At 38.5% G+C, this 27,674-nt stretch overlaps 1 protein-coding gene across 1 annotated transcript; it reads right to left on the reverse strand.

Annotated features, from left to right (window-relative positions):
- Positions 1-4,645: 4,645 nt before the first annotated feature.
- Positions 4,646-24,387, reverse strand: LOC101400504 (methyltransferase-like protein 21E). Its single transcript, XM_087435758.1, has 5 exons — positions 24,312-24,387; positions 23,456-23,479; positions 8,826-8,992; positions 7,667-7,784; positions 4,646-5,106 (listed from the first exon to the last, which is right to left on the reverse strand). Exons 1-5 carry the CDS (start codon positions 24,379-24,381, stop codon positions 4,646-4,648), a joined length of 840 nt encoding a protein of 279 aa, XP_087291884.1. The 5' UTR covers positions 24,382-24,387.
- Between the last annotated feature and the right edge of the window lie 3,287 nt (positions 24,388-27,674).

Raw genomic sequence — 27,674 nt, forward strand, 5'->3', positions numbered from 1 at the left:
CTAGAACCCAAGGTCCCCAGCTTGTTTTCAAATCTTTGTACACGCAAAGATGTGTACACGCAAATCTTTTCTTGTATCAAAATCCTACCAAGCAGACATGTTTTACTTCCAAGGATATTCAGAAATTATTTATCTGCTCACATGCCAACGGCACTGCTTAAAACAAGTTGGACATGGTCTCTGTCTATAAATGCCAGGCGTTCACAGAGAACACCAAGCGCTTGGAATCTGAGGATTTAAAGAAAAAAAAAGGAACATTCCATTGTGTTATGTTCCCTCATCTTTTTTCTTCCACAGTAATGAGTTTACACTATTGGCTCCAAATCTGTTAGGAAGTTACACAATGCCACAGTTCTTTATCCAAAAAAGAGAACAGAACATAAATATGGAATGAAAACCAATTTTTAAAAATTCTGGTAGACAAAAATTGGTACAAATAAAATAGGATATATCAGTAAATTCTAAGACAGAAGATTTTTCTTTTAACTTTTATTTATTTATTTTTCCCCCCCAAAGCCCCAGTAGATAGTTGTATGTCATAGCTGCACATCCTTCTAGTTGCTGTATGTGGGACGTGGCCTCAGGGTGGCCGGAGAAGCGGTGCGTTGGTGCGCGCCCGGGATCCGAACCCGGGCTGCCAGTAGCAGAGCGCGTGCACTTAACTGCTAAGCCACGGGGCTGGCCCCTAAGACAGAAGATTTTAGTACAGTATTCAGTTTCCTAATGTCAGTTGATACAGTCTGGGGCACAAAAGCTCTCGTGGTTACACATCTGTAACATGTAACCTCTAAGCTGTAAAGTTATCACCAGCGAGTTGGTATGTCTGCTGTGGAGCAATGACTATTCTGTGATAATCTCTATTCAAACCTTGACGATCAGTACGTTTATTCTATTAGAAACCTAGAACATTACTGCAAGAATTGGACTGAGGTTTTCAGTAAGATAGTTTAACCAGTCAAAAAAAAAGTCAGATAAAGGCTTTATAAAGCCAGTATAACTCCCTTGGATTAAAGTTAACAAATCAATTCCTAGCCATAAAAGAAAAATTGTAAGATAGAAAAAGCCTATTCAAATGATATCTTTTGATATCAAATTATTATAAAATTGAATATAGGAGAGTGTGGAGAAACTGCAGCAAAAAGATCATAGTAGACGAGCACACAGAATGAAATGAGTCAGGAGAGGTACGTGTGCGTGGGTGAGTGGCTGGTAAAATCTGCAAGTGTGTGCTGTAAGCAGACTAAAACAATGAATAGTGAACATTGTATTTGAAGATTGACACACAGAGGAAGAGGAACTATTAGGAACCATATGGTTGGATTGGTCCTAACACTCTTAAAAGAAGGACACTTTATCTATTCTACCTACAAATAACTTAGTTGTGATATTCAAACATTTTTTAGCAGAAGAGTCATTTTTTCCACTTGTTACCTCAAGATTCCTGCTGCTGCACCTAAAACACTCCTAGGCGCCTCTGAGCAGCTTTGAGGGAACTTGGAACTCTACTGACCAGTTCAAAAACCACTATGGTAGTAAATTCATATCTGTCAGAGTCAACAGATACTGATATAACTTTGGTGGGGGGGACAGAACCTCAAAAAAAATATCAAAATACACCTATGTCTGATCTCTTAATGTTGGCCAGCCTCAGGGCTCAGTCCTTGTTTTAGTCCCTGTGTATTCACTCTTGCTCCGTGAATGAGCTTTACAAAGCATCTCTAAGCTGATGACTCTAACTTTATGTCCAGTAGCTCAGATCAAACACTTCAGAGTCGGCCTTTCCTCACACTCATATTCAATATGGCAGGAAGGTCTGTTGGCTGTAGCTTCCAAACACATCTAGAAATGACTACTTCTCACCAACTCTACCTGCCATCTTCTTTGGCCTGGATGGCTGCCACAGTCTCCTAACTGGTCCCTTTGCCCCTCCATAGTATTCTCAAAACATTAGCCAGAGTGGTCCTTACATGAAGTGATATTATTTCACACTTCTACTTCAAATCATCCAGTGATTCTCCATTTCACCCAAGGAAAAGCCAAAGTTCTTTCAATGGCCCTAAAGGTTGTGGTGGACACTGTGATGTGCTGCCCAGATCCCCTTCAGAATGACTTACCACCTCGCTGCTAGGAGTGCTGCTGGCATACAGCCCTCAGCTGTCAACATCTTCGGGGATTGCCTCAGCCGAAGAGAGTCACCTCACCCAAGGTCACAGAGCCTTCTCAGGGCAGCCCACATCCAGTGACTGAGTGACATGGGGTTATCAAGGCCCAGACTTCTCGCCCCAACCACTCTGAAAGGCCACTCTGAAAGATGACTCTGAAAGGCGACTCCAGGTCCAGCGCTACATGGGGAGGTCAGCTGAGGCCGTGGTTGGGCCTGCGTTGCAGCTTGACCTCTACTTCTGTCCTACTTCCTTCCACTCTTTTCCACAGGTCTTGATCCCAACGCACTCCCTAATAAACGACCTGCACGCCAAATTCCACCTCAGAGTCTGCTTCCAGAGAACCCTGCCTGCAACATGGTCCCACATGATCTAGTCCCCCTACAGCCTCTCTGATGCTGTGTCTGAGCAGTCTCCCCTGTCCACCCTGCTCCAAGCACACTGGCTTTGGTGTTTCTTCCAGAGGACTGGCACGCCTCTGCCTTAAGGTCCTTGCAGGTCTGTTCCTTCTGCCTGGAACACAGTTCCCCAGATGTCTACACTGCTACTTCTCTCACCTCTTTCAAAATTTGCTTAAATGTCACCTTCTAAAGGAGCCTGCCCTGGGCTGGCCCTGTGGCTTAGCTGTTAAGTGCGCGCGCTCCGCTGCTGGCGGCCGGGTTCAGCTCGGGCATGCGCCTACGCGCCGCTTCTCCGGCCATGCTGGGGCCGCCTCCCACATGCAGCGACTGAAAGGATGTGCAACTATGACATACAACTGTCTACTGGGGCTTTGGGGGAAAAAAAAGGAGGAGGATTGGCAATAGATGTTAGCTCAAAGCCGGTCTTCCTCAGCAAAAAGAGAAGGATTAACATGGATGTTAGCTCAGGGCTGATCTTCCTCACAATAAAATAAAATAAAACAAAATAAAGGAGCCTGCCCTGACCACCTGGTTAAGGCAGGAAACAAGAGGAAAAGATTTAAAGGAGGAACATTTCTCATCTTTTCCTAATGTGTTTGCTTACTTTTCTGGGTATAGATTCCATTTTGAAGAAATGACTTCACTCGTTTAAAAACGAGTTTGGAAATTACTGTTTTAAATAAATGAAGGCAGTGCAATGGTAAAGAACAGGCTCTGGACTCAAATGGACCTGGACTGACTGCCCCAGGGCTGCCACTCTGCAGCTACAGGGCCTGAGGCAAGCAACTCCGCCCCTCTCCACCTCAGCCTATCTGTGAAGTAGGGATAATGATATTCGGTATACTTCTTAGAATGGTTGTGAGGATTAAATGACTTTAAATATCTAACGGGTTGTGAAAAGTATAAGGGGCCATGTAAATACTGGGAATTATTGAGAGATGGTCCTATGAACCACACATAGCAAAAAATCCACTGGAAGCATATTTGCATCCTGGCTTACAGGTCAAGGTGATAGGAAATAATCTTTTCAGCTCTGCTCACCCCTCAGTAGACTGAAAAATTCCAGCAAAGCAGAAAGAACTGGGCTTAAGAGAGCAAGCATCACCCTGAGGGCAGAGGGACAGCCTCCCTGGGGACACTGAAGTACAGTTACCACCCAAAACAGTCCCGTTACATGGTATAAAATCCTAATTTTTTGCTCTCCTCACACTCACTTTAATTACTTCAGACTTTATTCTAATCTCTAAGGCCCATGTGAAAAAATCACATAGGATTTCAAATATCTGGGTCTATATATGTTCATCAGAAGAGCTTTAAACTTTAAAACCAGCCGTGTCTGGTTATTTGAGATTAGAAGCCTAAGTCTTTTCATGTATATTTTCAACCCAAAGTTTTTATATTTATTTCTGTTTCTGTGATACAAAATAACTGTACTTGGCTTAAAAATAAAACAATAACTCCTCCAAAATCTCAACTGTTTTTACGTTTACTTCCATTCATTTTTCATTTACTAGAGTGAAATGTCCTTGCCCATAACCTCAAATCCACAAGCTTGATTGCTTTCAGAGGCTGTGCTGGAGACCCACCCTGCCAAGCAGAGATGATAGACCACCTATAAGCTGGCGCTAACAGAAACTGTAACCATCTAACATTTATCATCACATTATGTATCTGCCCTTTCAGATTTATTTGTAAATTCCACTATAGTCCATTTCTTTATTTCTAGGAAGAGAATCTTATAAGCTTATGTTAAAAACAATAAGCATGTTCATTTTAGAGATATCATTATTTAAAACCACCATTCTACAGTTATACATTAAAAATAACAATAATTGTACCATTTATTAAAATGATCATAATAATAAATGGTGCTATAGAGGGATAAGGAGAGCAGACATTGTCCTAATCAAAGACCACATAGTATGACTTTGCCATCCTCCAGACTCATGTGCTATATCTGGGAAAATCCCTGTCTGGGGTGTGGCAAGTGTGTGTGTGTGTGTGTGTGTGTGTGTGTGTGTGTGTGTGTGTGTGTTTCCCCTGTGGAAAGTCAGTGCTATGTCAGATTATCCAGAGTCTTCCTTAAAGGGATAATCTACTAGAAACTGCCTTAGTTTTCCAAGCCTCCCTTTGAGGATATCCTGCACTCCTCTGATTTTTCTTCATAGCTTTATACAACTTAATATTCAGACTAGGGAAACTAGAAATCTCCTCCAGGTCAAACAACTCCTTAAATCTATCTACAAATTTATTTTCTTTCTCCAACCTGAATTTCATGACCCAGAAGATGACGGTAGTTTCTTTGCACAGATGGTCAAAGGTAATGAGGAGTTCCTCCAGGAAAGGATGAGCATAGACAACATCGGCTGCCAGGATATAGTCGAAATTGTTGGAAGACCTGGGGAAGTTCTTGTCTAAAGCTACACCCCAGGAGAGTTCTTTAACTTGAGGCAAATGCCTACATTTCATTTTGGTGTTTCGGGAAATATTATATTGCAGGTTTCCAAGTAATTCAGGTAAATCTGTGGCAGTCACATGTGCACCTGTGAAACAAAGGACAGTAGGAAAAATAACCCTCATGGAATTAGGTAAAGCAATTAGGTTTTAAGCCAACATGCATTTGCAATTCTGCACAATTGCTAGCCCTAAGGAAAAGACCGGTCAGTACACACAGGACAGAAATCCCCTTCAAACTGGACGCTAAGGCAGCTTTATACCACCCCTTAAAAATAATTAGATTCCCATGTACTTTTGTACTCTGTTGCATTTTTCTTTTCTCTTGGTTTTTTGTTTTGTTATTGTTGCTGTTGTTATTTTCTATTTACCCAGTTATGCTAGGAGAAAAATAATCAAGAGAAAAGGAAATTCAAAATATTTGGTACCCTTGTTGTAACAACCAGAAGTCATGGTTGAAAGATGAACAAGTTCTTCCCTAAAAGAATTCTGAGCCCCAGTCATGTAAGGCTGAATGAGTATATATAACATTGGGCATCTTATCATTGAACAGGAAGTGCTTAAGTGTGAGAAGTGGAGGGAGGAAAAAAAAACCTTTTCAATGGCATTATGTTGGAAGTATCGTGACATCCATGTTTATGCCCAAGTTTTCAGCTTGACCCCATAATAAGTATAAATCTTCTCATCAAAAGCTGTTTAAAACCTATTCACAACATGTATACAGTACTCATCCAGCCAAAGATCTTAGATGCAGGACAGAATGCCCAGATAAAAAAGATATAAATAATTTCTGAATTAAAAATGAATAGTGATGGTCATTTTCAGGAAGAAATTGGAAGGGGCAAAATTGTAGAAACCAATAACCAGTGAAATTTGCCCCTTAAAGTGAATTTTGAGCAGTAGCAGAGCCTGAAGATAATGTGTAAATAAATTTAGGACTGGCCAATTCCACATCATCAGACAGGAACAGACTCGGGTAAGGAATGGGAAAACAGAACTGGAAGAGAAGTCTAGTTCAGCCCACATCACTTTAGAACCCATTCCTTAGCCATGATGGCAAGTTTCTCTGGCCATTGATTGTATTTTGTGGGAAATATTAAAATAGGAGGAAAATATGCATGTCATTGGTAGAATCACAGAAATATGACTCTTTACATGCTAGTGTGGGTGGGTCTATCATTTTCAACAAATCTTTTTAAAATCCCAAGATAAAGAATACCCCACGCCCATAGTGAATATAAACTATCTGACTATTAAGATTTTTGCATCTAGAGAAGCACACACCACCACTTTTAGAATACCGACCAAACAAAGCTTCCATGTCTTGACATTTGTGTCAAGTTATGCAAGCAGACTGAAAAGATCAATTTTTTTTTTTTGTGAGGAAGATCAGCCCTGAGCTAACATCCATGCCAATCATCCTCTTTTTGCTGAGGAAGACTGGCCCTGAGCTAACATCTATTGCCAATCCTCCTCCTTTTTTTCCCCTTTTTCTCCCCAAAGCCCCAGTAGATAGTTGTATGTCATGGCTGCACATCCTTCTAGTTGCTGTACATGTGATGCCCACTCAGCATGGCCAGACAAGCGGTGTGTCGGTGCGCGCCCGGGATCCGAACTCAGGCTGTCAGTAGCGGAGTGCTCGCACTTAACCGCTAAGCCACGGGGCTCGCCCCAAGATGAATTCTTTTTAATGAAACAAATGATTTCCCAAAGCACAAACTCTGCTCCTAGATCAAGAAGCCTTCAGGTATAAATCCAATAGTGCCTGACTCTCTCCACACTAAATGGAATGGTGACTTTGGAAAGTAATATCAGGACAACCAATTTCTTTAAAAACTATTTAGGGAGGACGTCAGGGGTCCTACATTTCTCCAGCATTTAGAAAGTTGTAAATTGCTAAACCTTGCATTCCTTTCAAGATTTTACAGTGGCAGGTGTGCACTTCTGAAGATCAAGGAAATCAAGACAGATTTGGGTAGCACACATCAGAGAAGGCAGCTAAATTAAGGCAATGAAAGAGATAACAACAACAAAAGATTGAACTGGAGCAGGCTTAGGCATACATAGAGATCATCACACATTTAGTTGGAAAAGAAGATGCTAGTGAGAGAACAAGGGTTTGCAAAAGAAGAAAGGAAATGAACTAAAAAAAATAAATTCAAAGGCAAACACCTAAAATTAGAAGCAGACGTGGTTTCTATGTGATTTCTAATACTCCTTCTGTATTCTAAGAATGCTTTTTCATAAAAGCATAGGACTTCAAAACCCAAAAGGAATATACCGCTACACGGGAACATTGCAGTAGGGCTAAAATTTAAATAAAGAACATCAGAGTCAGCAGCAGTAGATTATGCCTATGCCTAGGTTTTCACACATCTGCTCTAGCAGCCAGGATGCTTAAGTGCACTTCCCAGTTAGAATACATGGTGACTTAGCACTCTCTGAGAAGAATTCATACACCTTCACAGAAAATTCTGAAAGAAATCAGTAAGGTGACTTTAAAATTGGTAGAGTTTCTTGATGAAGCCCATTCAAACAATTAAGGAGTTAAAAATAGGCCCAGGTCATAGTAAACTGGATAGTAAAAGCAATTAATGATATTGGATCATTAAATTCTCTGACCCCATTCAATCAAAAATACCTACTTACCAAGTAAACTTGCCACGATAGAGACCAGTCCTGTTCCAGCTCCAATTTCAATCACATTTTTGTCAACCATATTATACTGCTTTACATTTGTTTCCAGAAAATAGCATAGAACAAGGGCCTATGAAAGTTTAAAAAAAGAAAAACGTGGTGCTTGGCAAATACTAACAGAAGGCAAAATTAAGCTCTATTAGATAAACATTTCACTAATGCTGTGACATGCATGGGTGCCCCAAGAGTATATGTGTGTATACATACAAATCACTACAGAAAATTATCAACACAAGTACATCCTCTGATAGGTTCGACATTTAGGCTAGAAAAAGTCGTTGGGGGGCCAGCCCAGTAGCTTAGTGGTTAACTGCACGTGGTCCGCTACTGGCAGCCCAGGTTCGGATCCCAGGTGCACACTGACGCACGGCTTGTCCGGCTATGCTGAGGCCGTGTTCCATGTATAGCAACTAGAAGGATGTGCAATTATGACATACAACTATCTACCGGGGCTTTGGGGGGGAAAAAAAGGAGAAGGATTGGCAACAGATGTTAGCTCAGAGCCGGTCTTCCTCAGCAAAAAGAGGAGGATTAGCATGCATGTTAGCTCAGGGCTGATCTTCCTCACAAAAAAAAAAAAAAAAAGTCCTTGGGGCTCGTTGGAAAGAAAACATAACTAAAAATATGGAGTTCAGTTGCTTAGGTTTGATTATCTTTAAAGAAAGCAAGTCTTAACAGTAATAGTCATTTCAAAGAAGTGTGTGGAATTGGGGCTGACTGTGGTGAGGGATCTGCACCCTTCATGGGACAATCGTAAAGGAGTGGTGGCCTTTCAGAATATTCTGCATGTTGAGACTGATACAGATTTTATTATAATTGTTTAACTCAAATGGAGTCAGCTAAATGGGAAATAAAAATGTTCCCTATTCTAAACTCTTACAGTCACAAAAAACTGAAGGTGTAAACAACACTCTTTATTAACCCTACGAGTCAGAAATAGAATTAATAGGTGGAAGCATTTTCCCAATTTCATGATTTCTAAATTTTAGTGTTGTTTGAGGTCGCAAAATAGAACTATGGAACCTATTTTCTTCCTCCAAATAGTACATAATAATAAGCAAAACCAGCTGAAAAATCATTGAGATGTAGCAAATTTTGTATGAAATTATACCGATGGCCAAACAACGGCACCATAACAATCCGTGGCTTCAGTAATCCGAATCTCTTGACCCACAAAATGAAATCCCTCCCAGGAGGCGGTTGTTATTAAAGTTGGAACAAAACATCTTGCCATGATCTGTGCAACCACTTCCTTGTCATCATCATCTTCTCTGTTCTCTGGAAGGAAAAGAAAAAGGCAATGGTTGTGGTTGTGTTAGTAAAACCATGACAAAGGAGAAGAACCTGATGCAAATGTAGCATTCCTACCTAGCATAGGTTACTTTTCAATGTTCATTGACTTTAGGGGAAATGCAATAGCGAGGTAAACTATTTGAAAATAACTCACAATATAAGCTAACATTTCATATATCGGGGTGGCAACATCCCTCCGATTTTCACTGAAGTTGACATCACCACTATTCATTTCTGCAAGGCTACGCGAAACAAATACTAATTGATATACTTTTTTAAAAGCAGTATATTTGAAGGGCTACCAATCTATTCATCTAGAACAAGAGCAAGGATTGGTGATGGAATATAAGATGTCAACTATTCATATTGCCTACACAGTGCAATTCCAGTTATTTCAATAACATATAGTAGTACATCCTTTATGACCTGCCTTTATTCAGATAAAAGGTATTTAATACCACCCAACAATATGCCCTTGTATTATTTTATTATCACTTATTTTTATATTATTATTTTGGGGCAAATCATGCATCTTAACATCTGCAACATTGCATAAGGTTAATAAGCAACATTAACTATCTATTACTGAGCATATATTTAACATGCCAGACCATGTTAAATACATTGTATATGATATTTCATGTAATTACTGCAACAAATCTTGTGAGTGAGGCATTATTATTTGCACTTTTACAGATAACAAAACTAAGATTCAGAGGGCTTTATTAACTTGACCAAGCTCATGCAACCTGTAAGTAATGGAACCAAAATTTGAGCTCCTTTTTCAGTTGCTCCAAAGCCCCATCTCTAAACTCTTAAAAAGCTATGAGTAATTTTTAAAAAACTAATTGTCTCTAAGAATTTACAAACTAGTTATGGAGGAAGATATACATCTCTTTCTAAGGCTCCATTTCCTTATTTGTAAAATATGAAACATAAAAGAACATACATCAAATAGTGGTGGGAGATTTAAAAAAGATAATGTATGTAAAGTGTTTAGCACCTTGTCTACAATTACATACAGCTCAATAAATGATAATAATAATTACAATCATTATTACAATAATTACAATTATTATTATTATTATTATAGCTGGTATTATATTTTGGTCATGAAACTGAATGATAAAACAAGCTGACAATGTAATTGAAATGTTGGATTGTGTGGTACAGACTTGAAAGTTCTTGAATTAAATAAAAAAGGGGAAATCACTGTGGCAGAGGTTACCAGAGACAGCTTCATAAAGTAAGTGTCTTAAGGTTTAACCTTTAATCTAAAATACAATTTGCACTGCTAGAGAAATTTTATTTCTTACACCCATCCTTCAAACCCATGGATCCATCAATTCTTGTCTCTGCTCTTTGCCACTTCCCCAACCCCAGCACTAATGAATGCAGCTTAGTTCTCTTCAGAAGAGAAGACAGAGAACAAAGATTGAACTTCAAGTATAAGGAAGGAATAGGGTTACAAAAGCCAAGAAAAGGAAAAACAGTTTGTAATTCATTAAAGAGGAAGAGATGAGACAGCAAAGATTCATTTTTAAAAGTTAAGCCAGAAGAACCTTTGTTCCTTGGTTATTCCATTTACCTACTCGACAAAACTGTACTGAGGTCCTGCTCTGTGCCAGGCTCAGTGCCAGATGATGGGAAGACTGCAGTTGGCCAGACATGGTTCTGCCCCCATGGTTCCTGCCCTCAGGAAAACCAGAAATGCATAGACACAATTTATCTGAACTTCAGTAATACAGGTGGTATCTCATGACATCCCCATGAGGAAACTCTGGATTGGATGCAAGTTAGTTTCCATAGTGCCCCCAAAGCACTTGGCTTTGATGCCCACCTGTATAGACCTTCTAATAAATGGTATATTCTCAGCTTTGCCCTGATCAACACTTTGTTACTGGTTTTTTCGATTATATTAAGAGTGTGATCAAATTCTCATATGATATGAATGTGATGGGGAATTATGCTAGATAACTGTGATACAAAATATCTTGATGGGCTATACCAGTGGATTGGACTTAACGATATGACAGTTAATAAAGACAAATGTAAAGACCACATTGAGGCTGCACTATTTTTGGAGAGGGAAAGATACATAGATGTAATTGGCCAAAAGCTGAATATGAGTCAAAAGTATAAATAACTATCAAAAAAGCTATTACACCCAGGTCATATTAACAATATAATTTCCAAAAGGAAGAAGGTAAAGGCTCTCTTCTATTTGATACTAGTCAGGCCACAATTGTAGCCCTGTGCTCAGTGTGGAAAGCCCCACTGTAGAAGGTGATTGAGAAACTGGAGCAACAGGGAGGTGAGAAATCTTGAAACTCAGCCATACAAGGACAGTTTGGGGAGATCAGCATTTTCATCATAACAAAGAAACGACCTGAGGGAACACAAGAATTTTCACAAATTTGAAGGACTGGCCAATAGAAGAGATAAAAATATGAGTGTGTGTGTGTGTGTGTGTGTTCCCAGAAAGCAGAATCTGAAACCATGGGGAAAAGTTACAATAAGGCAGATTTTTTATATTTTTCTAAAAGTCACACCTTTTCAAAAATGGAATGGCTTGCCTCAGAAAGCAGTAAGCAATTAATCCCCAGAAGTTATCAAACAGAAACCAAATGACTACTCTTTCAGGATATTAAGGATACATCAGATTGATGTTTGGTCTAACTGGACTAGGACCACTGTACAACTGAATTTCTATGAATCAATGAAATAACTATATGCCATCATATGAAGAAGAGCTGTCAGAGAGATACAGTGTGCAAAGGAAATGTAGGAGAGAAAGTACGTGTAGCAGACGAAAGGAAGCCAGTGGCAAGAGAGAGATATCAGACTTTGGAAGGGAAGTGAATGAATGGGGGTAAGATTTCTCAGTAAGCAGAAAAGACATGCTCCAAATGACAGGCTAGGGGATTCATTCATTTATTCAACAAAGAGTCACTGAGTACTTACTATAGTCTACACACTGTCTAATGACTGGGAATAAAAAAATTCAAATATACAGTCCTTGTGCTGGTGAAGCTTACAGATATGCAGAGAGAGACAGGCCAACGGAAAATTACAGTGTTATACAACAATTGCTAAAATGGAGGTGAAAGGAATGCTCAATGAAACACAGAAAAAGGAACCCCAGGTCAGCCTGTGGAAATCATAGAAAAGTTCACAGAGAGGGTATCTTTAAGCAGAGATTTGAAAGATAACAAGGGTATAACGGAGGAAAACAAAGTCCAGGAGAAGGAGGAGCACTTGCATAGGTGTAGGTCCATGAAAGAATGTGACATCAGGGATATTCTGTATTATTATTTATTATATTGTGTGTGCTTTTGTTATATATAATGGTATATAATATATACTAGTATAATATACAATACATAATATAGATAATGCTAAATAGTTCAATTGTGGGAAGTGAGTGACAGATGAGACGAAGCAGGCAAATATGAACTAAGCATCACTTACACATAATGCCGTGGAGTTTTGGTTTCCTGTTGTAGGTAATGGAGGTGTCAGTGAAGAACTCTAAGCAGGAAAGTGATATGAGTGGATTTGGTAATGATGTGGAGAACTGACTGAAGGAAATATCGTGTAGTAATTAAGGGTAAGTCATTCATTTATTCAATAAATACTGACTAAGGGCTACTATGCCATCATTGGCCTGGGTGCTTGAGGTACAGCAATGAACAAGACAGACAGTATCTTCACTGTTATGTAGCTTATATTCTAGCAAACAAAAATGATTTCAGAGAGTGGTCAAGGCCATGAAGGAATTAAATAGTGATGTAATGGAGAGTGACTGATGAGGGCTTGGTCTGGTAAGATCTCTCTGAAAAGGTGGTGCTGAACTGAGATATACATGATAAGGAAGAGAAAATTATGCAAAAAGACTCCAAAAGGAGGAACAATGACAACAAAGGCTTTCTCTCTAACAAGTCTGGATTCAAATCCCAACTCTGCCCCTTAAGGGGCAAGATGCTTAACCTCTCTGAGCTTCAGTTTCCTTAACTTTAAATCAATGATAATAATATTACCCAGACCTCATAGAGTTATTATAAGGATTAAATGACATAATCATAAAAAGCAGTGACTCAATGTTTACTACAAAGTAAGGGCTCAATGACAATTAGTAGCGATAGTCATGATCATTATTGCTGTTGTTGCCATCATTGTCATCATCATCGTCATCATCACCATTGTCATCATCATCATTCAGACCAGAAACTAGAATTCCATTTATAAAATTTACCAGTCATAATCCAGGTGAGTACAAAGGTACCTGACTCAATACAGTAGAGATGGAGAAAAGGAGACAAAACCAAAGATATTAGGAGGCAAAACCAATAGGACTTGATGAGTAATAGAACAAAAGAGAGAATTTAGATAATTATGGAGTCCATGTGTCTATACACTGAGGTGACAGCTAAATTGTAGATTAGAGATATGTACTACAGAAAGGTGACATCATTGTGAACTAAGCAAGTAAGATTGTCACTCCAAAAAAAGGACTGGGAGCTGAGGATGAAGAAGGCATCTTTGAATAGCCCCAGTTGGGGAGTGATCAGAGAATAGATGAAATCATTTATTACAACATTCTGGCCCCTTTTCCCATGTTCTCCTCCTTTTCTAGTCCCCTTACTAGCTCCTCCTTATAAGAGAGGAGAAGCTGCTCTTCTGATTAGCAGCCTAATGCATTGATCGGGCCACATTGTTTCCTAGAGGAGGGGTAGCTGTGCCTTAATAGGTCAGCCCGCCTATGGCAGCTGAGCTGGGCAAAGTCCTGCCTCGGAGAAAACTTGACCAATAAAAGCATGTAGGCCTGCAATTCTTGATTTCTCATGTAGAACAGAATCTTGGCTTACATCCAGAGCACATAACGTTAAATGTCTGCCATCCTAAGCATGTATTTCTCTTGTACACACTTGTACAAGAGAAATACTCTTGTACACACCTCAAGGCTGTAATTACATTCAGCAATCTCAGCTTCATACTTACTAGTTTGAAAGTATTTGAAATACTTTTCAGTATAAGATATAAACGACGATATGAATAAATGGAGAGAGATTCTATACACTTAAATGGGGTAACAATACTATCAAGATGTCATATATTCAATACAATATCAACCATAACTCCAATTAGGTTTTTTGAGAAACTTGATCTACTCGCTCCAAAATTTATAGGGAAGAGTAAACATCCATGAAAAGTCAACTTTGCAAAAGAAGAACAAGGTGGGAAGGGATTTGCTCTATTAGATATTTAGATACACCCACAAAGCCATGGTAACAAAAACAGTATGGTGTTGGTGCAAGAGATAAATGGACCAATAGGCAAAACAGGGATCTCAGAGACAGACCCGTGTACATAGAGGGGATGGGTAAGCTGGCACATTATATGGAGAAAAATAAAACTGGACCTCTATGTAATATTTTTTATAAAGGTGGATTCCAGATGGATTAAAGACCTAAATGAGAAAAGCAAACAAAAATAAATGTAATAGTAAATAGTATAGGAGGATATTTTGTGAAATTGAGGAGGAGAAAAATTTCTTAAAACCTGCAAAACACAAAAGTGATGAAGATCCTTATATCAAAAGCGAAGATTTCTATTCGATGAAGGACATAATGGACAAGATTAAAAGATGAGAAATGAGAGAAGATACTCTATAATGTCTGCGACTGAAAAGGCACTAATTTCTAGAATATATAAGAAATTTGTATAATCTCCAAATTAACAAGGAAAAGGATAGCAACCACATTTAAAAACAAGCAAAGGATATAAACTGGCAGATTACAGAAGAAACCAAAAAAGCCACAAAGCAATATAAGGACATTCAAACTCAGATATACACAAATTAAAACAACAAGGTGTCCCTCTACACCCATTCACCTGACAAAAATCAGAAAGCTGGACAATGCTGAGTGATGGTGGGCTTGTGAGGACAGCAGAACCTCAGGGACCACTGGTGAGAATATAGAATGCTGCATTCATTTTGCAAAGTAATCTTATGGTATTTTGTTAAACTAAATATACAAATATCCTATGACCCAGCAATCCTGCTCCTGTGTATACAGCCCCTCCAAAAATTTCCACACAAGTCCTTAAGTGGATATGTATGAAAATATGTATCACAACATTGGTAGTGGTGGTAATGGTGGTAGGGAGAAGCAATCTGATGTCCATCACTAGGGCGATGTGGTAGCTACATACCTTGGAGCACCATGCTATAGTTCGAAGCCCAGACTAGATCAATGCCTAGCAACATGGATACTACAGGGTAGAAAAAACTATACAGTCATGCACCACACAACGATGTTTCGATCAACAACAGAATGCATATACAACAGTGGTCCCATATGATTAATACCATTTAGCCTAGGTGTGTAGTAGGCTATACCATCTAGGTTTGTGTAAGTACACTCTACGATGTTCACACAATGGCAAAATCGCCTAAAGATACATTTCTCAGAATGTATCCCTGTCGTTAAGCGACACTTGACTGTATAATGATATCTACAACATGATATCAATTATTTAAATTAAAACACTGCACACAAAACTGTACGTGCTTTATGAAAACACATATAAACAGAAAGATAAACATCAAACACACTAAAATGGTTGCCAAGAGGAAGCGGGGAAAGGAAAAGGAAGTAGGAAAAGGGTAAAAGAGGAATGAATGAATGAAACAGACAGATATACATACAAGAGCTGTGTCTTGCATGATGAGAGTGCACCATGACCTGATAGGTATGATTCACTCACACCTATGTCCTGAGATCCAAAAATAAGTAAGTAAATAAACAACAAATAAACGTATTTCCAGGAAATCTGGGGGAAGTACAAAAATTTCTCATTCCTGTCTTCATAGAAGACAAGTTCCTCTTAGGAAATTTATTTCCCAAATCTCAAAAGTTAAAAACTTTAACATTTTCCAAATTTGCAGTTATTCAGACTTTTAAAACAGATATAACACTCAAAAATAAAATGTCGAGCCGGCCTGGTGGTGCAGTAGTTAAGTTCATGCATTCCGCTTCAGCGCCCCAGGATTCACCGGTTTGGATCCTGGGCGTGGACCTACTCACCGCTTATCAAGCCATGCTGAGGCAGCATCCCACATAGAAGAACTAGAAGGACCTACAACTAGCATATACAACTATGTACTGGGGGCTTCAGGGAGAAAAAAGAAGAAAAGAGGAAGATTGGCAACAGATGTTAGCTCAGGGCCAATCTTCCCCAAAACTAAATTAATTAATTAATTAAATAAAATAAAATGTCATAGAATCCTAGAAAGTCAAGATGGAAAACACCTTAGATGCCTTCTAGCCTAACCTTGCACTTAGTTTGGGAACCTCAAGTTCACGTTGGGCATAAACTACATGCCTGACTTGTTCAACCTCTTTCCAATGAGGGTAAATGTGCTACTACACAAGGTGCCCATTCTGCAATTAGAAAATTCGATTATTGAAAATTCTTCTTAATACTAAGCCAAAATCTGACACCAGCAATTTTTTAAATCTATTCTTCCTAAAAGTAAGATGAGCAACCTTTCATTTTTAAAATGTGTCCTAAAATTTTAAGGAAGGGGAAAATATGTAAAGAAAAAAAATTAAGAGTCCAGTACCAGTCTTAAAAATTCTGGACTCAGGAGTAAGTGAAGGCCTCAGACTTTAAAATTTCTCCATGGTATTGTGGCAAGAATGAGCGCAAGAGGGTCTTGAGTCCAGTCCTAAGGGAAGATGTTGCCGAACTCTGTCCTATGAGCTCCGGTAACATCATTCCCTAGTATTCAGGGAGTACAATAGCAAGACAGAGGTAGATTAAGTTTGCCACTGTTGAAACTTCCCTCGGAGGCCACAATCCCAGCAGGGACTTTCAGCCAAGATGATTTCCTGTGCTAAATTCTGTGATCCCTCAATAGAGTCCTGCTCAGGATCCAGAGAGAACCAAGTATTCCCCAGAAGTCCAACTTCACTACATGCCATGGGAAGGGCCCAATCTACCAACCCACTCTACCCCCACCACAAACATTGACCCTTGGCAGAGATGCAGAGAAAACAGAGATGAAAAACTGATATTCTTCACCAAGAGCCACCTCTTCTAATATTTTTCACTGTATTTCTCCTTAAACAATGGCATGCATGCATATTCAGGAAGAGCTCTGAGAACCAAATAATATTGGTAATATGTTTTACTTGAACTTTAACTTTCATTTCACTATATTCACTTACCTTACTAAGATGGGGGTGGGGGTTGCGTTTGCTATGGAAGTTCTTAAGAGAAAAGCAGGGAACCTTAATTGCTTCCTTGACCTTTAGCAGAATGTGCTCTCTTGGGCCTCCTCACATACCCCTTGTAAATGTGGTACTTCTTTGACAAGCCACCTAAGGTGTCAGGGATTAATAGATGTTCCAGTACACTAAATCCCAGGAGCATCTCCTAAAGTTCCAGTCTTTGACATAAAAACTTTGCCAGTGAATATTTACTGCTACAAACTGACATCTCTGACTTTGCACTCTCTTTTAAAGGTTAGTTGACCAGGTAGTGCTGTGGTCCTAATAACTGCAGTGTAATAACAAGTGATTCCTGCTTTTTTAACTGTCTTTCTAAATGAACAGAGCTAGTCATTGTTTTAAGAATGACCACATCTTTACCTTTATAAGGAAATAAGATTTAAAAATATATATGTGAGTATATTATTATAATTGAAAATTACACCTCCTCCAAAATAAAGTATCTTCAAAGAGATTTCATGAAACAACAATAACCACTATAAATTGCAAATACACTCTAAAAATGCACAACTCTACCCATCATATATGGTAATTCAAAATTAGTTATATACTTAGGATAACCATGTATCATATAGAAAACATTATCAGGTTGAATAAAAGTTGATTGACAATGTTTTACATTAATATTCTCTTTTGCATATAAATACATATGAATATCACAGTCATTCCATAAGCAGTAACACTCATGAAAATTAGCATAATTTATACAAGGAAGCCAAAATATACGAACATGGCTGCTTAAAATAACTTATCGAGATGTAATATGTGGGATTTTAAAAGCAAATATGCACGCACAAGCAATAATTTCCATCTTAAAACTTTGACTGCTATTTTTCAGCATTAACTTCCATATAAATATTTTGAACTAACAATTTTAATACTAGTTATTTATTTAAATCAAAAGCCATGTTTAATATTAAGTTTAGCACTATCACCACCCATTTCATGGTTGATGACAAGAATCTCTTAACTGGACTCTAATGGAAGGGGCTGCACGATTGTAAGGGCATCCGTAACGTAGCCTTGCTGTAACAAAAGGGAGAAGTCTATGCTCCAAACATAATGTACAAAGAACGTGTCCCTCAGAGTGCATGTTCATTATTTGTTGAATATGGCATTGAATCTTGAGAAGACTAATGAATTAGTAGACGTTCTTCAGTTTTTAGCTAAGATTTGAAGAACAATTTCCTCCAAAAATTAATAGCATTATCATACAACGGAATTCTAATTTACATTTCTGAAGAATAATTTTTCCACACATATTCTCTTCTTGTTATCTAGCACTTAGGCCCCAAGACAAATAACTAAAACCAGGTAATGTTTCCCAAAATGTTGAATCTTGGTGTCCCTATATGAAAGCAGAAAACTTCCAATATCTGTACCTTTAGATAAAAGCTATCTACTATAATCTTAGAGTATTATTTTATTAATGAACTTAATATTGAAACATAAATATTAAAACAGATTGTAAATAAAACATAATCAAGACAGTATTACAATTATGTTGCTATCTTGAGCTTATCTATTTTAATGCTTTTTGATGCAAAAAAGTCTTAGCACCATTTTCCTACTATTAAATCTTTGCTGATGGTGAATAAAACCTACCAGAAGAATCTCTTGTTCTCCTGAGAATTAAAGGGGTTTCAAGTATGAAGTGAAAATTAGCAAGATTCTGTCACATTATGATGATGATTTTCGTTAAGAGAAGAATTCAACAGTGAATTGACTTCTGAGGCTGGATTGCAGTAAGGCTTCAAAAATAGAGCCTCTGTCCATATACTTCTCTTTTATACTTTTAAGGTCAATAACAACAATAATAAATAGAAGGGTCAGAGCACAGAGATACACCAAAAAAAAAAATTCTTTAATAGCTATCACAAGTGAATTTAAGCTTCCATTTGAGGGCTGTCATGAAAACCCATCAGCAAAATTTAAAGTGAAAACCCCTCTACTAAATGAAAGAGCCTGTCATTCAACTGAATCTTCTATTCAAAGAAGAATGTCATGTGCTTCTCAGAAATACCTAGAGATTAAAAAAAAAGAGATGTCAAGATATTTTCAGATTAGTAAATGGTCACAGGCTAACCTAAAAGATAGAATTCCTAACGCTTCAGCAATGCCAAGGTCTTGGGCCCTTATGTTGAACCTAATTCCTGAAAAGATTTCACAAATATTTTTTGTGTAGAGGTCTGCTTAGTTTCAAGAATATACAGAGGCTGTAACTTTAATCAAGTGGATCAAATGATTCTACACTTAAGAAGAAAGAACATTCATCTTTTACTGAGACTGCTCAGGATACAAGTGGGAAAAAAAAAGAACCAAAATTAGTTGTACTTGGGCTGGCCCCGTGGCTTAGCGGTTAAGTGCGTGTGCTCCGATGCTGGCGGCCCGGGGTTCGAATCCTGGGCGCGCACCGACGCACTGCTTCTCTGGCCATGCTGAGGCTGCGTCCCACATACAGCAACTAGAAGAATGTGCAACTATGACATACAACTATCTACTGGGGCTTTGGGGGGAAAATAAATAAATAAAAATTATAAAAAAAAAACAAAATTAGTTGTACTCAAAATATGCTACTAGGATCATAGTGGGGACAGATAACTAAACAAATGCCAATGAAGTGTGATAAGTGCAATAAAAGAAATATTTCTTAAGGGCTATGGGAAGCACCACTGGTTGGTCAAACCAAGAAAAGCATTCTCAAGGAGGAGACATTTAAGCTGAGCTGGAGGGATAAGGAAGGCTGCCAGGCAGGGAAGGGAGGAACTAATGTCAAGGGAGATGAAACACCTGCCAAGGTGGGGAGGCAAGCTCTCAGAAGCCATCAGAAGATCCGGGAAGCTGGTGTATGAGGTGCATGTTGGGGTGCTGGAGAAAACAGGCCTGAAGAAGCAGGTTGGGATCAGACCTGCGGGCAATGCTGACCTTTGTTGTACAAGGTGAGGAGGAGCCAATCAAGATCCTTAGGACAAGAACTGACGTGGGCAGATTTGATATTTAAGAACTTACCCCGGGCAGCAGCAGCTGAAGGCTATGGTAGAAGCTAATTAGAAGACTGTTGCAATAATCTAGACAAAAGATGCCAGGGTCTGAACTAAGGCAGCAGTACTGGGTCTAGGAGCCAAGCATGAATTTGTGAGCTTTTGAAGTAATGGTAGACCTCCCCTCAAAGGCAACAATTGACTTTCAAACGACCCTCAAACCTGAGTTTTGAAGACATCTGAGGCAGATTGTTATATTTACGAGGTTATTTTTATTCAATATGTGGAAATATATCAGTCTTATTTAGCAGATATTACTTTTTAAACATGTAAAATGGGTTGTAAATGATTCTCACATTAATAATTATATGCTCTATAGCATTGCAACTAGTATATTAAATATATTGACTCACTATAGTTTGATATGTTTCTTCAACAACAATAGAATTACTCAAACTTTCTTCTTCACATATTAAGGCAATATTGCTTATAAAAGCCATATTACCCATTAATCCAACTCTGTAAAGATTTATGAAAATCCTCGTGAAAGATTTTCATGGACCTAAGTAATACATTAGACTTGGTCCTGAAAAGAGTCAACTGAATGGTGACCAGAAATACAAGATCATCATTAATGAGCAAATTTTAAGTCCAGCCAACAGGCCTCAGTTATAGCTAATTCATTCATTCACTCAGTTATTGAAGACCTGAGCACTATGACTATAAATATAAATACTATAATAGAGACTCAACTAGTTAACTCAAAAATAGAAAGAGAAAGCTCCCCGTCTCAGAGAGCTTTGGAAAGAGTGACCTGAGCCTTGATGATTATGAGTTTGTCAGTCAAATAAGAGAGGGCAAGACACGCCACACATAGGAAATGAGATGTTCAAAAGCCCACTGGCAAAAAGTCTCTTGAATAGGGCTGGCCCTGTGGCATAGCAGTTAAGTGCATGCACTCCGCTGCTGGCAGCCCGGGTTCGGATCCCGGGTGTGCACCGAGGCGCCACTCGTCAGGCCATGCTGTGGCTGCATCCCATATAAAGTGGAGGAAGATGGGCACAGATTGTTAGCCCAGGGCCAGTCTTCCCTAGCAAAAAGAGGAGGATTGCCATGGATATTAGCTCAGGGCTGATCTTCCTCACAAAAAAAAAAAAAAAAAGTCAACTTGGGAAACTCTGAGGACTAGGATATAGGGTAAATGGGGGTCATAGCATGAGATAAAACACAAAACACTTTATGCTAAGAAGTCTTCTTTTTATCCCGAGAAGAAATAATAAAGACCTGAATCAAGGCAACTGATGCTGCAAATGGGGTGGGAGATTGGGAAACACAGTAGGAGGTAAAACCAAAGGGATGTAATGATGAAGGGTATGAGGAGAAAGGAAAGACTAGGATGATTCCAGGTTTCTGGTAGCCAGGGAAATGGTGTTGCCATAACCTGAGATAGAAAATATAGGTGGAGGGGCAAATCTGCCAGGGAAAATTATTATTATTATTATTATTATTATTTGCTTGGAAAGATTCACCCTGAGCTAACACTGTTACCAATCTTCCTCTCTTTTTTTCTTCTTTCCCTCCCCAAAGCCCTAGTACATAGCTGTATATTCTAGTTGTAGGTCTTTCTATGTGAGCTGCCGCCACAGCATGGCTACTGACAGACAAGTGGTGTGGTTCCACGCCCAGGAACCAAACCCAGGCCACTAAAGTGGAGCATGCCAAACTTTAACCACTAGGCCATCAGAACTGGTCTGAAAAATTAGTTTTTAATGCATATTAATCTGTGGTATGACATGCTGGCCACAGGTGTACGCTGCTCAGATTAAGAGAATCTACTGCAGAGAGCATAGCTGCCCAACAGTGCCAGCTGCTGTCCCTTTGGCTTCTCAGAGGCCATGCTTCTTCCCTCGGGCTGCCTACTAAAGCTAGCCCATTCCCATTCCATAGAGGACACTCCTCTAGTGGGCAGGTTTTGCTCGAGGACTCCCTATCGGCCTGCCCAAGACTTTCTCAGAACTGTGTTGCAGTCTGAGGCTCTTCCTTCCCAACCTGTCCTGCTCTCTCTCCTCTCACAAGTGTCAGACCTGCATCATGATCTGAAGGCTCTCCCTGCCTACTTCTGTTCCTTCCTTTTTGTCCTCCACAAACATTTCTCCCAATAAATCTCTTGCATGTCTAGTACCATTTTGGCATCTGCTTCTTGAAGGAGCGGACCTAACACAAGGCACTATGAAGGACATCAAGTAAGCAGTTGGAGGGACAAATTTGGGAGTCGTGCTCAGGAATCACTGACCCCTGAGTTAGGATGAACCTACTACAAGGCTGTAGATCCTGAGGCATACCCCACTATTTTATAACACATTGTTACCAGTGCAAACAGCTGGAGAGTGGCTGTTGGAAAGACGTAAGCAACATAAAATATTTGGAATAGTTAATGAGGATGAGGTTTTAGACAACTTAGATTATAACGTAGCATTAGAAAGCATAGACAGAGCAATTTTTAGTATCTACCATAGTCCTAACTTTAATCTGTGTATAACAAAGTGACATCCCATAATTCTTGGATCTTCAGGCCAGTGTTGAAATAGAAGAACTGGGCTATAGGTTTGCTCCATCCTTTTCTAGCACAAGATACTAAGTATAAAACAGTTAGGACAGGAAAAGTCAGTATCCTTCAGTACTTGAGAACTGAGTGTTCTTCTGGTTAGTGGAAGTCTTTCCAACAAAATGCCATCTGACTCTGCCCCAATAGCACACACTTAATCCCCTTAGCACTGTGCCTGTGAACATATTTTTAAAGCTTTTATTGGCTACATAGATGATTATAGGGTGTGTTTGTTCATTTTATAAAATATTTTAATACTAGTTCTGTCTCAACCTTACCTTGAACTTCTTCTATTTCCTTTGTAATTTGCCAAATTATTGTACACACAGTTGAAACCAAGCATTGTTACTAATGGTAATGATAATGATGAAACCTTATTCATAAACTGCACCGAAATTGCTTCTTCATTCAAATCATCTAAATGGCTGGATTCTCTAAGTGATTACAACTTTAAATGTTTAGGTTTGCAAAAATCGCTACAGTAAAACCGTGTGTGTTTAAGCCTCATAGCCTGCCAACACTGGGCATACACCCAGCTCTCTTGGCCTAAAGACATGCTCACCTAGGTAGAAGCCACCTGGTATGCCTAAAAAAGGAAAAAAAACAGGACTATAGTCCTTAGAAAACATCCACAGTGTGTAGATAAAGGAGAAAGAGAAAGAAAGCAGCCAAGATAATTAAATTTGTACTACACCTGTTCTACAAAAACATAGTAATAATTCTAGTGTATATCAGAGTTTATGTCTGCACTTTTTATCTCAAGACAATGAGGATAGTTATATTACGTAATCTATGCAAAGTCACACTTGATATTTAAGACGATGTAAAAACAGTGGGTCAATTTCAAAAAACTACATTAGTAGTAGAATTCAAACTTAAATTCTCCTTACACCAAGAGGTCAAATTGCATTATTTATTTGTCTCTAATTAATACATCAGAGGGACCATAAAAACGGGCTTGAAATGCTTTTATAGTTTAAAAATAATCTTTCATACAAGCATGCATAAAAACTTGTAGTTTTACATAAAACGATTTTTATCTCTCTTGCAATCTTCCTACCTGAAAAGAAATAACTTAGAAATCACAATCATGTATTTAGTATATAGCACTTGGGAAAAAAATTTATTCCACTTTTGCAGATTAAAAAAAACCTCTAAATATTTAGCAAGTCTATATATTTAACTTATTGCTGTCAAAATTATCTCTTACATATCAGGACAGTAGGTATAGAGCAGTAACATTATTAGAAATATCTACAAGTTAGCAAACATAAGCCAAAATAGAATATGCAATTGATGAAAGTCCTAGCTCTCTTTAAGACATGGGTGAACACTGCAAAGGTAAGCATTTATATTCTATTAGTTGTTTCTCTTCTTAGAATTGGCCAAATTACATAAAGAAACATAAAGTAATTTACCTTTTTGAGCTTCTTGATCCATTAAGCGATGAAATAATGGATGGCTATATATTGATGTTTTCTTGATCATTTCTTGAGAACTAGGCAAATAACACATTAAAATATCAAATGGTAATAATTAATTCAAAATGGGTGTTAAGTCGTTTTATCTTTACCGAATAAAGCTTAACATAAAATATAGCAGAGAAAGTTATATTAAAATAGCATATATTACTAAACCATGATTTAAGAATGACCATCAAAACATAATCTATCTAGTACCAATCAAAATTCAAACAAAGCCTTCAGAGTCAAAAATTTTAGAAGTTACTGGAGAAAGAAAACACGTTCTTCACCAGAGACTACCTCAGCTATCACTAAGAAAGCATCACCTTTATATTGACTAGTCAGATAGCAACCCTAACATTTAAGAGGCAATTAAAACTCTGGAGAAACTGGGTTTTGTTCAATGTAGTGAAAATCATAGTATTAATCTGAAATAAAGCTTCCCATAGCAATAGATGTGAAGTTCACTTGTTCCAGTCAATGCATCATTCACACGTCCCCAGTGTCAAATCGTCCAGCTACCAAATGGTCTTTTGAGTAGCTTCCACTTTAAAGAATCCATACCATCTTGGCAAACATATTTAAAATTGAAGAAATTAAAGTATTTTATGCCTCTCAAATAGAACACATTATGCGAATAAGCTTAAACAAGCTGCTATTCCAACTCTGGAAAACAACGATTTGATGTTTTACATTTCAGTTTGGGGTCATATAATAAATAATCACTATACTACCATGAATTTATATAGCACTCCTTTATTCCAAGGATCCCAAAACACTTTCCACAACCACATTTTTCTTTACAGTATGCCTCAGTAAGTTAGAAGACAAATCATTTCCCCTACAGTTTACAAACAAGGAAAATCAAAGGTTAAATTATGCCCTGAGGTCACACGGCTAAGCAATAGCAAAAGTGGTCACATGTTATGTTCCCAATTTAGCTTCTCTTCCATTAAAGAAAGCAATCTTTATTATACACGTCTGCCTGAAGGTCAACATTTATTAAATGTTAAGTCTGGACATACCTAAATGAGTTAGCTGAGTTTCTAGAAGGTTAAAAAGTATCATCCACAACTTTTGTTCTGCTGCTGAGACCTCTGATAGCGCCCGAAAGGTGAGCACCAAAGCACGCAGTTGACTACTGTACACACTGGCAGCAAGTCCTCGCAGAGGATTAGGATCCTAACAGCTGCAGCTCCGGAGCCCCTGGTTATATTTCATTGGAACGCCCGTAAATGAGGGGGCTGAAGAACAGCAGACTATTCCATGTGAGTGTCTCACGAACAGAGACGGAGGCGATGGGTGAACCTAAACCACTCCTGCAAGTGAGTGAAGACTATTTGGGCAAAGCGATTCATTTTTTAACTTCAATGCCAAGAGTTATTTAAGACTCCACAGCTAGGACGTCCCACGACACGGGGGTCATGTATTTTTTCATGTCACCTGTCTGGGTGTGAAACATCATTTTTAGAATCAGACAACCACACCAGCATGTTTGTGAATGTGTGCAGCAGTGCTGTGGAAGCAGGAATCAAATTACCAGGATTCCTTCCTACTCAGACTGAACAGGAAGGCTGAGGGTAACTGTCACCTGCACACACGCATGCCGGGCTGCATTTCAGAGAACGTATAAACTCCGCTGGTCACTGAAAATATCCTTAACAAGAAGTTATTATAGGTAACAAAATCAAGCTATATTGTCAAGTTAAATAAACTTAGGAGTGTGGGTACTGCTTCTAAGAAATACTTTATATACCATGATGTATACAAATAGTTTATATACTTGATGAATCGAGGTCACGTTAATATATTGGACAGGACTAGGGTCTGGAAGCCTGATTTTAGTTACTCCTGTCAATAATCAGCTTGAGATTTTAGACATTTACTTGGTGTTTCTTGGCTTCCTCATCTAGAAAACGGGGAAATAAAAGGCACACAATATATATTTGTTGAATGAATATGGTAGGTAAAAATTCTGGAAACTGCAAAATCCTAAACAATGAAAACTATTCTTCACAGGCAGTTATTTCTGGGAAGAGGACACTCTTTTTTGGCTTTTTAAAAACAAGAATAAAAAATCATTTGGTGAATAAAAATTACCTTTCTCAAGGAGTTATTTTAAAAATTCTGAAACCTCAAGGCTGGGTTTCTTAAGAGGCAGAATCCCTAAATTAATCATCTAAACCAACATGATGACAATGATTATTTCAAGTATATTGAACTGACTAAAAAGTACATAAAGACTTCCGCCTCTAGCTGTATGTAGCTTAGAGCCGACCTCTGCTTCTGAGAACTAGAAAAGCAGATTTTAAACATACACAAACACACCTGTTAGAAGGCATCAAAGAGCTGCCAAGGCAGCCAAGAATTCATGCTTTTGCTGATTACTGGTGTAAAGAGGCTGAGAAGCCAAAGAGAGGACAAGAAAGGCTCCCAGCAGAACTTTAGGCAATCTCACAGAACTGGGGAGATAGAAAAATAGTGTTTGGAGCTGGCCAAGCAGCTAGGAATTGGGAGCCCAGGATCCCAGAAAGAAGGGACAGAGAAGTAAGCCTGACACTCAGCACTGACTTTTCACTCAGGGTATTTGCTAAGTAAGATGTTTAGGGCAAGGGCTAATTTTCCAAGCATAAAGTAGCTAAAAGCAGAGCAAACTTCAAAAGAAGAAACATCCCAGCTGTCAGATGCACTCATGGAAAACTACTTTTTAGGAATTAGGGGAAACTAGAAGTTGGAGTCTTACCAAGACTGCAAACCAGCCTTGAAGCCACTTGGTCCTGATTAGAGTGAGATGATCTTCCCCTCTGCTGCCTACCAGAACACCTTCTGAAATCCCCTCTAGAGGTAGATCCACATCCACAATTTTTTATACACAATGTCCAGCATTCACTCAAGTTTACTAGTCATACCAAGAACAGACAATAGAAACAAACCCACAGGTATTGTGGTTGTTTGACACAGACTTTAAAGTAACTGTGACAAGATGTTCCAAATATAGACAAGAATTACACCAGAGAACTGGAATCTACAAAAATGAGTCAAATAGAATATAACTGAAAATACAATAAATAAAGAACTCAGATGAATTTAACAGCAAATGTAGACAGAGCTAAAGAAAAGATTAATGAGCTGAAAGATAATTTTACAGAAAAAGTACATGATGGTCATCATCCTGAATAAGTATACCAACTTGTTTGGAATAATGATAAATTTGCTTTGCTGCTGTTTGTTTTAAACAGCAACCTATTTTATAGGTAAAATAGCACCCTGAATTTCAAGTTAGGATTTGGGTTCAGGTCATGACCTTTTCCTATTAGA

Source organism: Ceratotherium simum, chromosome 10 (assembly GCF_057802395.1).
Source record: "Ceratotherium simum simum isolate JZ-2026a chromosome 10, ASM5780239v1, whole genome shotgun sequence".
NCBI lineage: Eukaryota > Metazoa > Chordata > Mammalia > Perissodactyla > Rhinocerotidae > Ceratotherium > Ceratotherium simum.

Excerpts from the sequence above, each read along its gene's own strand:
- LOC101400504 (XM_087435758.1), bottom strand. The coding sequence starts at position 24,381 with ATGATCAAGAAAACATCAATATATAGCCATCCATTATTTCATCGCTTA. Across the intron at positions 23,480-24,311 it reads GGATCAAGAAGCTCAAAAAG|GCATACCAGGTGGCTTCTAC; the intron begins GTAAATTACTTT and ends TTCCTTTTTTAG. Across the intron at positions 5,107-7,666 it reads TATCGTGGCAAGTTTACTTG|GTGCACATGTGACTGCCACA; the intron begins GTAAGTAGGTAT and ends TTTGTTTCACAG.